The 14,491-nt window shown below is 37.8% G+C and overlaps 1 protein-coding gene across 1 annotated transcript in view; it reads left to right on the forward strand.

Moving 5' to 3' along the window:
* LARP4B (La ribonucleoprotein 4B) overlaps positions 1-14,491 on the forward strand; it is a 57,481-nt gene that overhangs the window by 27,975 nt on the left and 15,015 nt on the right. Inside the window, exons 3-10 of the mRNA XM_064444998.1 lie at positions 4,351-4,498; positions 4,646-4,807; positions 6,988-7,069; positions 7,951-8,087; positions 9,274-9,377; positions 11,125-11,235; positions 11,730-11,783; positions 12,134-12,343. Coding sequence (XP_064301068.1) covers positions 4,351-4,498; positions 4,646-4,807; positions 6,988-7,069; positions 7,951-8,087; positions 9,274-9,377; positions 11,125-11,235; positions 11,730-11,783; positions 12,134-12,343 — 1,008 coding nt within the window. The remainder of the gene's footprint in view (positions 1-4,350; positions 4,499-4,645; positions 4,808-6,987; positions 7,070-7,950; positions 8,088-9,273; positions 9,378-11,124; positions 11,236-11,729; positions 11,784-12,133; positions 12,344-14,491) is intronic.

The raw sequence follows: 14,491 nt of genomic DNA on the forward strand, positions 1-14,491 counted from the left end.
AACTGTTTGAGGATAAAAAAAAGGATAGGTCAAACATGCAGAAGAAGGAAACAAAGGAATATTGTATCATAAACGTCCAATCCTCTTATGATAACTTACTGGCCAACAGGTGTCAGGTGCATGGCTTAAATACTGATGGTACAGTAACAGATGGCTTAAGAGCAAAAGTAGAGGATGAAGTTGTCCCTGAGAATGTGCAAGAGGAGGTACATACCATAGGTAATGCTGTCAGTTGGAATGAATCACTTCACAGAGTTTGTGATTCTGTAAAATTTGTGGATGCTGCTGAAGAGGACCGATACAGCCCTAATTCAGAACACATGAAGAACAGTGATTGTGTTCCCAATGTATTGTTAGACAGTGGAGTACGTAATTCAGGAAAAATTGAGGGAAGTCATGATTCTGAGATTGTACCGTTTGGTTTAAGTAGGCATCCCTCAAGTGTTGAAAGGAAAATAAATACTGAACAGATGGTGGAGAATATGGAGGGTAACTTTAAATTATCATTAGAGTTACATGAAATGGACAATGATTCTTTTGTGGTGAGTCAATGTGTAGAAAAACTTACTGAAGAAGGCTGCTTCCTAAAGCTGCAAAGTGAAGCAAACTCAAACGTGAACAAGAGAACATTTCAAAGAATGTATGGTGGTAACCAAACGTTTGCACCTGACTCTAGTGAACATCACAGCATTTTGGAAGAATTCTTGAAAGATAAAGAAAAATGCATAGGTACAGTTTTGCATAGCTTTGAAGCTTTGAATATGACTGAAATGCACAAAAACTTGGAAGAAAGTTCTGATTTTCAAACTCAAATTAAGGGTTGCACTGAAAACAAGACATCAACTGAGGTTGCAAACCATAGTGGCATGGAGGAAGATGTCTGTGTGAGTATCATTGAGCTAAAAGGTGACATGCTTGAGGAAGCTGGTAGCTTGAGCAGAACTCAATCATGGGTAAGTGATGGCACTTCATCTCATGAACTATGTAACACAAGCACAGATGAGATGTTCCTAAAAGACAACAGCCTAGAAACTCAGATTTCTCAAGAGTCACCAGGGAATAAAGGTAAAGTATGCAAATATTCAAATTCAGATAATGAAACCAGTGTCTCTTCTCTGCCTGTGCAACATGAGGATATGAATAAAATGGACGTGAACTGTAGACAAGATGAGCAACAGGATGTATGTTTCTTCCATGCAGTGGAAAATCAATGGAATGCAGGGACTGACTCAACCAAAATAGCTGGGGATGTAGCAGAATCTGTAAAACAGATGAAATTTCATGTCCACCTAAATGAGACAATCGATAACAAGGCAGAAAATGTAAAACTGAATTTGGATGCTAACTTTGATCGTGATAAAAACATCTTAAACTGCAATAAATGCTTGACTCACAATCAGAATACTTACTCTAACTCCACTGTCCCGGTAGCTTTGGACAATTGTGTGTACAAGAGTGTAAAACTGATAGATGACACTCAAAACCTGGAAGATGTCAGGAATCTCTTACATAAAGCCCATAACTGTTTACCTTCATTGTGTCAGAATTCATGTTCGTATGTGTGTGATAAACCAGCAGAAGAGCCTGAGTTATGTTACTGCACCAGTCCAGAGCCAGAGGTCAGGAACACCCAAGTTTCTGTTGGGCCTTTTACTGAAGTAGGATCAGAAACTCATGAAAAAAGTGTGGGTGATGTAAATGAATGTAATCTTCAGGATGGTGAAGTAAAACAGTGTGTCAGCATCCACTCAGAGGAGGAGAACCTCCCTGGTTTTAGTAAGTCAGTGGGGAGTCTAGAAGTTTTTACAGTGGGGAATTCAAAGCAGTTAGAAGCCAAGACTACTGAACTGAAAAACACCAGTTACGTATTAAATACTCAAATGAATGACTTGACCACAGGTTGGGAACAGATGCAATCAGATCACAAGATTTTCTCAGACAAAGAGCTTGGAGTTTTTGTTGACCCAAAGCAGGTAGACAAATATGCTGCTACTCCTTCCTATGAAATACATGGTGTCTCTCCTGGTGCTGCAGGATTTCAGCAAGGCAGTGAGCGGTGTGTATTGGATCTGATGGAAGACGTATCAAGTGACCGAGAGCACTCCTATGAACTGGACAGACAAAATCCCCTAGTTGAAATGTGGTCACATGTCATCAGTCTTCAGACTGGCAATGCTGATTGGACAAATCAGCTATTTTCTGACACCGTTACTGCTGGTAATGGTGAATATCTGATGGGATTTTTATGGAATAATACAATTTCTAACACTACCATGAAGAATGACAGACTATATATAGTTAGTGAAAACTTCCAGAACGAACCCGAGGATTTAACAGGTGCTTCATATGCAGTAGAAGGATACCACTGTCAGCTGCTAGCACCAGAAAATGTTGGTACTTGGGAATGGCAAGATAAAGACAAATTTGTAAGTATTTTGCAGAAGTGATTTGATGTTAAAGCTGAAGCTAGGAACTGGAATAAGCCAAGTCAAACTGTGGTTTCATTAGATAGTTAAATATAGCATATGTTATTTTGTCCTGAAGCTGGCCACTCTCTCTTTCCTTTGCAAAACCAAATGCTATACAGAATGTAATAGTTCAAAATGTTGCTAAATATTAATATATTTTTTGTTCTTTTTCGTTCTGCTTACGTTGTGTGAAAGTTTAAACATTGGACAAAATATCTTGATTGCAGATTTTTCAATTCTAGGTGAACTTGAGATGAATACTTCAGTATGTGGAAGGGAAACTTTCTACAGACTGTTAATAGCGCTCTTTACCTTCATATAGGATGAAATGTTTTGTGGATTTCCTGAAATCTTAAAGTTCTTGCTTGGTAGCAATTAGGAAACCTTTTGCTCACTTCTGGAGGTGATCTTCTGAAGTGCTGTAGAAAGGAGTGACTGCAGGGGAAGCATGGGGAATGAGCTAGAGTGGATCTTGGCTAGCTGGGGTAAGAAAGAAACAAAGCCAACCTGTGGCAGCTGCTGCTCCTCTTCCTTCCCGCTGAGCAGAGCCAATGCTTAGTATTGTTCTCCACCCTGACTGCGTTACAGCAGCTGCTCTGACCTTGCCCAGCAGTTGCAGTGCCGGCGGTGGATTGGACTAGAGGCTAAGTTTGCGATTTCCTGGGGGAACTTTTTGTATTAAAAATGGAAACTGATGGAACTTGCTGTCATCTCTGAATCTTTACTACTCAAGTAGTTATGTCAAACACTTCCACTTCTTACAAGTCTTCTCTGTCATTCAGTAGATATGTTTTAAGTTGAGATTCCTTAGATCTCTTTACATTCTGGATGTGTTTTCTATGCAGTATGATAATGACTATCTGAGTGCACATGTTTCAGAGTAATCAAAGCTTCAGAGTTTTGAAGTGCCTGTCTTAAACTCTGTAATGTTCCTAGCATCCTTAAATTCACAAAACAAATTTTAATAAGCTTTTTTTAGTATGTGTTATCATGAGCAATACCCTTTCCTAGTATAATCATCATATTAAAACACCACCAAAGCTATTCTGGGTATGGAACAACCTGATACATTTTGCTCAAACATTAGCAAAAGAAGAGAACTGTCTCATGTTACTATCAAAAAAAGAATTGTAGATGTTGGCACTGCAGAGAGCAATTTTTCTGAAGCACAAATAGAACCATTTCTATAATGGCTATATATAACCATATATGACCACTAAATGTGTCCATTTCCAATCCAGGTTAAAGGAGATTGGCCTAAGATCATTTAACTGCATCTGGTAATTCATTATTTTTGTCCTGCCTAGGGGAAAACTAACCTAAGTTTTTGTTGATTTTTCTGGTTTTTTTTCTCCTGAAGTAATGAGAGAAGCTGTCATGCATATCTCATTGTTTTTGACTTGCCATAATGCTTCTTTAAAACTGTTATATTTTTATGTAAGTAAAAAAAACCCTAACCCCTGTGCTTTTGTATTTTCTCATTTTTTTTAAATGTTATTTTGCAGAAACAGATACAATAACAATATAATCAACATTGAGTTGACATGTATATTAGAAAACTGCCTGAAGCCTAGGACAAGTACATGTTGAGTTAGTCTGTCAAAGGTGAAGAATGAAATGTTTGTAGTTTGCTTTGCTTAGCAGCCTCTTCAAGTGATGCTTAATCAGGGAAATGAATTCGGGGCTGCGCAATTCAGTTGTTTTTATACCTGAAATGATTACGGGATGGCAATTCAGTTAAAATATTCAGATGTGAAAAAAAAATTGACAATACAGTCTTGAGTTGTACATCTGATACTGTTGTTTGCAACTGTACGTATACACGCACGGATGCGTGCTATGCATCCACAAAGTGCATAATCACAGAAATTTCTTTTTGTAGGAGTCAACCAAGGTTTCTGAGTTAAATCCTAATGCAAAGGTGTGGGGAAATCATATGTTACACTTGGAAGCAAGTGGTGCCACTGATGGTAGCGTGAGCAAAACGTGGGAAGAAATACCTGACCAACCTCCAGATTCTTGTAAAGAAGGTATGAGTAAAAATTTCTAGCTGTTGCTGTTCCTGTTAAGAACGAATGCAAATATGTAAGCATCTTTACCTTGGATTTAGTTTTAGCTATGGTGTTACTGTGCATAGAAGGAATGCTTTTCGAGTGTGTTTGTCATCTCTGCTGCAGGACTGGATGCCAACGGTGATGGCGACAAAAAGCATCAGAACGCAGTGCTGACAGAGCTGCAGGAGCCGTCACCAGCTGTTTCAGTGTCAGACCAGACAGATATGAACCCTTTGGCTCTCGATCATTCTGAGTATGAGTCTATGCATGAAACCACCCAGACAGGTAAGAGAAAGCTGATATTTACTTGGACCTGGTTTAAAAAAAGAAAATATTTTTTCAGTTGAACAGTGAGCATCCATTTAAAAAAAACAACACTAAAACCTACACCACTTTTGTTGTTCAATACATGCATTCTATAAACAGACCCCAGAAAATCCTGTTTCTCTTGCTCTCAGGCTTAGACATATTGGGAAACCAGTCTCCTGTTTGAGGACAGACCTTATGAGATACTGCACAGAATCGATCAGTTCTGGATATAACTGTATATTGTTTTCTGATGGTTATTCTGAATGCAAGTCCCTAGTGTAGGTGCTTACATCTAGACATCTACTAGAGCTGCATTTTTCTAGTTGTCAGGTGCTAAGGTAAAATTCACATACCATTTGTATCTTAAGTAGTAATGTTAATGTGTTGAAAGATCAGACTTGTACTTAAAATGCTAAAATAAGCAACAATTTAGTCTGACTACTTCGCATTCTTTTTTAATGAACTCTCATGATTTTTTTCAGTGCAACTGTTAGTAGCTGTAGTGTATACCAGATGGCATATTTTAAGAAGCTTCTGGAAACTAGAATAGAGATTCAGCCATGCTTATATTTTATGAAAGGGACAGAAGGTCTGCAAGATGCATGTAGGATTACAACTTGAACTGAAATGAGGGATGGGAAAGACAAGAAAATGTGCTGGGTGTTTCCTGAGATTCATGAGAGGTCTGCTCCTTGTTCATCGTGCTTAGCTGATTTTATAACATGTATTCAAAATGACTAGTATGGCGTCCATAATAGTTGGAAATCAAGAAAACTGAAATGAGACGCAGTTGTGGCATCATCCTTGCTTGTGTTGAAAACAGAAATTTCTCTTTGACCCTTCTGCTTAAACGTACTGTTGGGGAATATTAAATAACTAACTGGCAAATAAAAAATTGTATTGATGGTGCCTAGCGCTCTAGAAGGGAACAGTGTTCCTCTGCTTAGTGTTAGAACTTGTCAGCATGTCCTTTATGTGCCCAGAATAGTTAACTTTTAACAAGAGTCAAGTAGTGTTGCAAAGCAGCTGAACAGCAGGTCGGATCTATTCCACTTAATGAAGAGTAACAAGGTGGTCCCAACTCTGAAACCTGATATTTATTTTTTTTAAGTGTTTTAAAAATGCATATAATTTTGGTCCTTGCTAGGTTTCGGACAAGGAAGAAAGAGGAGATGGGGAAGGGAAATAGTGGTTAGTACATGATATGTGTATTTCTCAGGTGTTGGCATTATCTACATCAGAATAGAACACGAAGGACAAAACGGTGGGAGGAAATTAGAAGTTGCTTTAGGAAGAAGAAAGGTTAAGGAGAGCTGAAGAAAAGGATGAAAGTTACTGAAGAAGGGAAGGGTATAGAGGGTAATAGTTGGTGTGAAATATTGTTTTTAAAAAAACTAATTTACAAGTATGTAACATGTTACTAAATGTTTTGTAAATCTCTAAAAGCCACACTAAACTTGTGATCTTCAAAGAGTTCTCCCACTGACACAATTAGTTTACCCTCTACTGACTGTAGTACATTGGGTCTGAACTAAAATGAACATGAAATTAGTGTGTTCCATGTGATAATTTTTAAATTTCCAGGCAGAAGGAAAAAATCAATTTCTCCCTCTTAACCAAGAGATTGTTAATTGATCACACATCTGTTGTTAATTGATTGGATATCTGCTGATATTTCATAACTATGTTTTTGAAACTCTCTTTTCTGAATTAGTGTATTGGGAATTTAGAGTGAGGCCGGAAGTATGAAGTACCTCCATTACACTGCTACACTGCTTGGTTGCTGTATTAGTCAGCTGCATTAGTCAGGGTTTGGTCAGCTAGAAATTGTTTAGCTTTCTAAGACTGGAAGACAGATAGTTGAGTTAAATCAGTTCAGTATTTACTCTGAGATGTTTGTAGCTGTTCTTCTAAAACTGCTTCATATTTTTGTGTATTTGGAGAGCGAGCAGAGGTTAACAAGTGAAGTCAGATGTTTTTTCTCTTAAAGTGTTCCTGTGCAATTTTTGTGGGTGGTGAACTAATACACAATGAACACTTACTGAATTTGAAAATTTGCTACTAGTTATAGAGCCAGTAATAGATGTGATGACTTGATTAAAATCTCTATTGTGTAATATAGCAGAACTAAATTTAAACTTAAGTATTTTAATTAGGTGGAAACGAACAGTTGCAGCCAGAAGGTCAGGAAGATTTACGAGAATTACTGAAAAAAACACTGGAATTCTGCTTATCTAGGTATGTACATGCCTAAATGTAGCAAATTTGAGGATAACTAAAGATCCAGTACCTAACTTGGGCTGTGTATTACTATTTCACAGCTGGCACTTAAAACTGAGTGGGACGGGTGAGAATTTGGGGGAAGTAACACACAAATTCCAGAGTGATGTATTGATGCACCTCTTAAAGCTTACATGAAACTTCTGGGCCTAAAACATAAACTAGCAAATATTGTTTAGAAGTGAGAGCAGTCACAAGCAACAACAGACCAGGTGAACTTTTGACTGTTACTGGGTTTTTTACAAATTAAAACTTGAGTAGCTTAAGCTGTTTAAGCTTTGTTTAACCTAAAAAAATTAAATTCGCGTTGATACAAACCAGGATTTTGTATGTGCATATGTAGATCCCTTGATATTTTAAGTTAAGGATCATTTTAAAAAAAATTAGGACCTCTGAATCATACATGTTCAGTGTAGACTGATGCAAGACCATCAGAGCAGTTTACGTGTATTTAATTACTCTCAGTGCTTGTGTCTAAATAAAAACATCCTAAGCACACTTCTTAATAACCCAGAACAATTCCTAATTGGTATACTCCTGCATAACCAGTTACAGTCCGTGGTCATTTGAAGTAATGAACTCCTAAAAATATTACATGTTTGTGGGGGTTATGTACTAACTGAACAGGAAGATGCCAGTACTGTTCAATGAAGGAAAAAAGACATTTTCATGTTTTCTAGGAAGTGAAATATATTGGTGAATGGTCTGGGGGATTGGTGAAAATGCTGAAAACAAAACTGGGTATAGGAATCTGCCTTCTATGTGATGAGTTTTTTGTCTCAAGTTTATTGCCAAAAGTTATATCTGTGACACTTCCCCATTTTTTTCTCTCCCAACAGAGAAAATCTTGCCAGTGACATGTACCTTATATCACAGATGGACAGTGATCAGTATGTGCCAATAATGACAGTAGCGAATCTTGATCATGTCAAGAAACTCAGTACTGATATGGATTTGATTGTTGAAGTGCTGAGATGTAAGTAACAATCCCTCAATGCCAGAAAGCATTTTGGTTATTGCTGTAGGGCTATTAATCCAGATTTTCAATCTCTTCCTTTTTTTATGTATTGCAATAAAAGGCCATCCTCTTCTGTAAAGCATTAAATAGAGCAAACAGCTTCTAGTGTAGACCACCACAATTATAGGACTGCAGTTTTATCAAAGCTGCTTCACATTTGAGGTATTGAGTAATGATCTGTGTAAATGAGAGTAATGTGAGTTTAAACTCTCAGGAAAGGCTACTGGACGTCACCACTAAGGTAAGGATCAAAAAAGAGCATGACTCAATGTGTGCCTTAGAATAAAAAGCCTAATGAGTTGGGATTTTCCAGGCTGGAAGAGTAGGAAGAGTGTTGTCGTGGTTCAGCCTCATTTGGCAATTAAACACCACGCAGCTGCTCGCTCACTTCCCCCACCCCTGTGGGATGGGGAAGAGAATTGGAAGAAGCAAAAGAACTTGTGGGTTGAGATAAGCACATATCTCAATATTCAATTCTGAATTTCAATTCTGAAATTCAATAACTTCAATAAAAATAATAATAATTATAATAATGATTATGATAATAATGATAATATGATAAAATGGAAAAAGAAACAAACACAAACAGTACAACCGCTCACCACCCGCCGACCAACGCTGCCCGTCCCCGAGCTGCGATTGCTTCCCCCCTCCCCGGCCAGCCCATCCCAGTAACATACTGGGCATGACGTTACATTATATGGAATATCCCTTTTGTCAGTTTGAATCAGCCCTTAGCTGTACCCCCCTCCCCCAGCTTCTTGTGCACCCGGCAGAGCATGGGAAGCTGGAAAAGTCCTTGACTAGTACAAGCACTACCCAGCAACAACCAAAACATCTGTGTGTTATCTCAACATTGTTTTCATGCTAAGTCCAAAGCGCAGCACTATGGCAGCTGCAGTGAAGAAAATTAACTCTATCCCAGCTAAACCCATGACAACTGTGGAGATTAAGGAACATGTCTACTCAGTTTCATATGTCTGAAATATCCTCAGTCATCTTCTGCTTGTTTCTTAATGTTCAAAAATATTTTGCTTAGCACAAAAAGCTTTGCATTGTAAAACTGTATCCACAGCATCTTTCCATGTGCAAAGCTATTATGATTGCTGACAGCTAAAATACATTTTCGCTTTTTCTCTCTTAGCGTTGCCTTTGGTCCAAGTGGATGAGAAGGGAGAAAAAGTTAGGCCAAATCAGAATCGCTGCATTGTGATTTTACGTGAAGTACCTGAATCTACCCCCATTGAAGTAAGTGTTTAATTGTTCAGTAAAAAATGCTTTTCCCTTAGGATTTGGAAGTTAGATTTCTTCCAGATTTCAAGAAGCATATCACATTTCTTCATTGCTAGTTTCTAAATCTTAGTCTATTGCAGATGTTTGGATAATAAATATATTTGATAGAAGTATGTCACTTATAGGAAGACTGTGGTAAAACCTGTAGTTCTGCGGAGGGCGGAAAAACTGGCAATGCTGTGTTTGGTAGAGATACCGTAATTATCCTGTACTCTGGCTTATCCACATGCACTTAGCACTCAACTCCTTGGATAAATAGCAAACAAAGATGAGGGAAGGTAAGTCTTAGCAGGAAAATGCACTGCTGCACCTTGAATCTTGTTAGGGTAAAGTACTTAAACTTTGCAAGCATTTCCTTAATGCTGAGTGTAAGCTGTCAACAAGTTGCTAAGGAACTCTACTGGATTGTGGAATGAGTGCAAGAGTGGAGAACTTAATTCTTTGAAAGATATTCAGTGCAACTCTGATGTAGCTGGGACTATGACTAATAGAAAGACTGGGACGAGGGGGGAACCCACCAAAAAAAACCCCAACAAATGTTTGGCCCGTAGATTAAACAATATTGAATTTTTAGAAAGGAGAAGGCATAGATCCCTGATGATGGGGAGATATTTTAATTTCCCCTCTTTAATTTTACAGAGAAGAATAAAGATTCTGAAAGAGTTGCCTTTCTTGATAGTCTTCATACAAAAATAAAAAGTACTGGAGATTAAAAATTATAATGAAGTAGGTGGCTTTAGTAAACAGGAGCATGAAACAATGCTAAAATGAAATGGAGAGAAGGTAGATATGCTATCTACATAGCTTAAAAATATCAGCTGCTTTTAGCTTTCTAAATGACATGTAACCTTTCAAAGGCTGCCTACCTTTCCATATTATGGATTTTTTTGTCATCAGTTTGTCAGGTTGGATATATTTGCACTGGGTGGTCACTTCTAAATGCTTAACAATAAAGTTCCGAGTCTTGATTTTCAAAAGAGGTGTTCTGAAGTGAAGTGTTTTATACGTTGTGTTTAAATTTGTCAGAGTGGAAAATCTATAACAGATTTAATGGGATAAGTTTTCTGGCATAGCATGGTTAGGCTTTATTTAAGCAGTGAAGTTTCAAAATACTGTAAGGCCTCCCAAGTTGCATTGCTTTTTTGATGCTGCTCGCCTCAACTCTGGAAAAGTAAACAATATGCAAATGATTAAAACAAATATAAATTCCAAGGTGTGGATTTTTCTATAGAAACTAGCCGATTGCTTTCAAAGTAATGTAAGATGTAGACACTTTAACTCAAGTATATCTCCAGGTTTCTGCTGAAAGGGTGGGGTTTTCCTCTCCCATAGGTTTTTGTGTGGCTTCATGGTTTTGGGAACGGAAGAAATTGGCATCAAGTGCAGAAAATATCTAAGTGTGTCTCTATGGCCTAAGTGTGTCTTATCTCCCCAGGTTTAACGGGAACAGGCAACTCCTACTTGCAGTATGGCCTTAGATGCTTGTTTGCATTCCTTCTAGCTAGCAGGGAGATTAGAGAGAGCTAATGGTACTGCAGGTGTTCTGAAGTTCTCTGTTCTGTTTTGTAAGCCTGAAAGTGCTTTTTATTGTTCCTACCTGGAATTCCAGAGTTCTGCACCTTAAATTGATGTTTTCTTCTGTCCATCCATTTTTTTCCTCCCACCCTTTTCTCTCCTTTCTTATCAAAACAACTTTCCTCAGGAGGTTGAAGCACTTTTCAAAGGAGATAATTTGCCTAAATTTATTAACTGTGAGTTTGCCTATAATGACAATTGGTTCATCACATTTGAATCAGAAGCTGATGCACAGCAGGTAACACTGATATTTTCTTTAAGCATTTTGGAATATAACAGTAAATAAAGGTGGCATGGGGGTGGATTGACAGGTCAAAAGCGGTATTACAAATGTGTAACAGATTAAAAATACCCAAACCTCTAAAACCAGTAATGTTTCCCCTTAGCCTAATACCCAGTTATCAGTACAATTAAATATAACCCTGTAAGAGTTTTGTCGTCTTTACATATCCTGGCTTCCTGGCCAAAGCTATAATTTTTTTTAAGAACATCGATATTTTGGATTACACATTGAAATGCTTCAATCATAAGAATTAAAATATTGCTTTAAAGCTACCGAGGCAGTTCTGCAATGACGACTTAAATCTTGCTGAATGCAGATTACATATGGGGGTTTTCTATAATCTGACATTAGCAGACACTTCAAGAATTATTGTTAGGATTAACCTGTCAAAACGTAAGTTTCCTTTGTTTAAACTATATTTGACAAATTGTAAAATTACTTTTTTAAAGGCTTATAGATACCTTAGAGAAGAAGTGAAAACTTTCCAAGGAAAACCGATTAAGGTAAATGGAGCTTTATGGTTTTTGGGGGGCATGTGTGCACATGTTCTGTTTTTTTGTGGGGCTCACTGTTTTCTAATGTAAACTTGTGGTCCAATCTCAGCAGCCATTTAACCTGGAGATGGGTATTGAAATGTAGTGCATGCCTTTTTACTTCTCCTTTTCCTCCTTTCTGGCAGTGGTATATCCATCCCAGCATCAGGCCAGCAGGGAAGCATTCAGCTGTTCTGCCTTCCCTGAAGGAGAAAACAGTGACTGCCAAGTGTCCAGAAAAAGTTTGAGAGCTGCTAGTTTGAACCATCCTGATTCAATTTGACAGGCTGCTGTAATAAATAATCTAATTTCCTTTGCAGGCAAGGATAAAAGCAAAGGCAATAGCTATAAACACATTTTTGCCAAAGAATGGATATAGACCTCTGGATATGAACCTCTACACGCAGCAGCGTTACACAACATCCTTTTACTTACCTCCAGTATACAGTCCCCATCAGCAGTTTCCATTGTACAGCTTAATTGGTCCACATACCTGGTCAGCCACACACAGCTACCTTGACCCTTCATTGGTAAGTCTCTTGATTATGAAAAGTTGCATTCTTCTCAAAGTTGATATCACTTTCTTATGAAGGCTTGAGGCATAGGAAGCATATGTGTCCTGAGGAGGGAGGGGAGTCTTAAGGTACTGATTCTTCTTGGAAAAACAGTTCTTCAAAATTGTTCCTGTGGTGTACAAGATGCATTATTTGAAAACTGCATCTGGTCTCAGACTGCAGTGTGATTCTTACCTTAACCTTTTAGTTTTTGAGGTAGTACTTTACTAAAGGTTATTAATTCACTATTCCCAAAAGAAACCTTTACTAAAAACTTCTTCTAGTAGTGGTTAGAAGCCTCATTAGAAATTAGGTCTTCAGAATATATAACTGAATACCAGGAAAAGCAATTCTGATATGTACTGAATAAACTTAATGGAATCAGGTAAATAAGGATAACTTAGTATCTTGATCTTCCAGCAGGAAAATAAGTTCTAGGTTAACACGCTGAATTACCCTTTTAAGCACATTCTTAAAATGAAGTATTTCCTGTGCAAAAGTAACATCTTTTTTTTTGGCAATAAATAAAATTACTTTTCCTAATAAAATTAACTTTTAAATTGTTTAATTAAAAAAAAAAATTGTTAAAGGAGCTGTTGGTAAGCCTTAGAGCTAGGGCAATAGCAAAAGTCCCAATATACTCTAATGGGACGTCCACTGCGTCCTGCAATGCTGCTTCCATCTTCTCCGTTGTGACAGTCCTGTCAGAATTACATTGCCCCTTTTAGTCTGCCTTTGTTATCCAACAAAAACTAATAGGAATGTAGTTTTCTGTAATGACTAGGAGACTAAGGTGGTTGTATGCAAAGCCTCTTTCTCCCCTCTGGAAATGCCTCTTCACTTGCGGCTAAAAGAAACTAGGGTAGCAATGCTCAACATCAGCTTTTTAGAAGTTTTCTGATAGAGGATTAAAGTCTCCTTGAGCAAACTTCCTGCGTGCTGAACAGCAAGCTAATTAAAAGTTGGTGTGCTAAACACTTCATACACAGGGAAGGCAGCCAGAGCCCTTGCAGGGGAAGGCTTTTTAAGGGGGATGAAGAATGCAGAGGAGACAAGGTAGCATAGTGAACAAAGTTATTCCAGGAGAAAGCCGCTTTATGATGCAGCAATAAATGAGGTTCTTCCTCTAGATAAACCAATACTGACTATTGCACAGTCCTGCTGTGGGATGGTGAAGTAGTTGGATGGCACTGGTGAGATGTAGATTAATTGGCCACAGCTTCAAGCACAGCATAGTGTGTATCTGCCTTATGTTATCCTGGAACTTTCTGTATTCCAGAAATTTTACTAATCCTGGCCTTTGGGGAAAGACGTTTTAAGTTTGCCAGCATTAGAGATCTCATACCTTTCTTACTAAAAGCAGAAAATTAACTGTCAGAGCTTTGCCTCCCACTATTTAACAGCATATTGTCATTAGTTAGCTGCATTTTGTGTACATCAGTATAACATGATGTTTCTTGAACCTTTTATAGCAAGAGCTGTATTTAAATAGAAATTACTTGAGAAGAACAGGGACCGTGAGGAACGATTATGCAGGAATAATTTTCATGAGACAGGGCTGTGGTTTGCATATAGAGACTTGTGTGCGAATATAGAGGAGTTTCTTTCCTCTTCTGCTTTGGCATAAACACTAACGGTGGTTTGTCTCATCTCAAATTAGAGATTAAATATACCTAGTACTATGGGCATACAGTTTTAGTTCTGAAACTAGAATGTGGCAACCATGTCCTCAAAATCCCAAAACTACCTATTACATCGAGTGCTTAACAGTATTTGATGAAAGATCTAGTTTGTCCTGCTTCTTTAAAAAGAATAATGTACTTCTGATGAGCCAGATTACTTCTGTGGAGAAAGCAAAATGATGCTTTTGGTATTACTGGAAAATGAAAATGACATTTTTACCTCCAGAAAGATTGCCCATCCTTATCCACTCCTCCTTTCCTTATATTGCTAGCGTCCCCTTAAGTTAAACTTGTTTTCCTTTATGTTCAATGTCTTCTCATTGTTCAGGTTCAATAGTTACTAGCTTTGACTTTCACAGCATTCAAGTTGTAACTATTAAAGCAGAAGGTACTTCAAAGCAGTATTTTGATGAAAATTTGTTCCTAAAATAGCTTTATTAAA

The sequence above is a fragment of the Phalacrocorax carbo genome, chromosome 2 (assembly GCF_963921805.1).
Source record: "Phalacrocorax carbo chromosome 2, bPhaCar2.1, whole genome shotgun sequence".
NCBI lineage: Eukaryota > Metazoa > Chordata > Aves > Suliformes > Phalacrocoracidae > Phalacrocorax > Phalacrocorax carbo.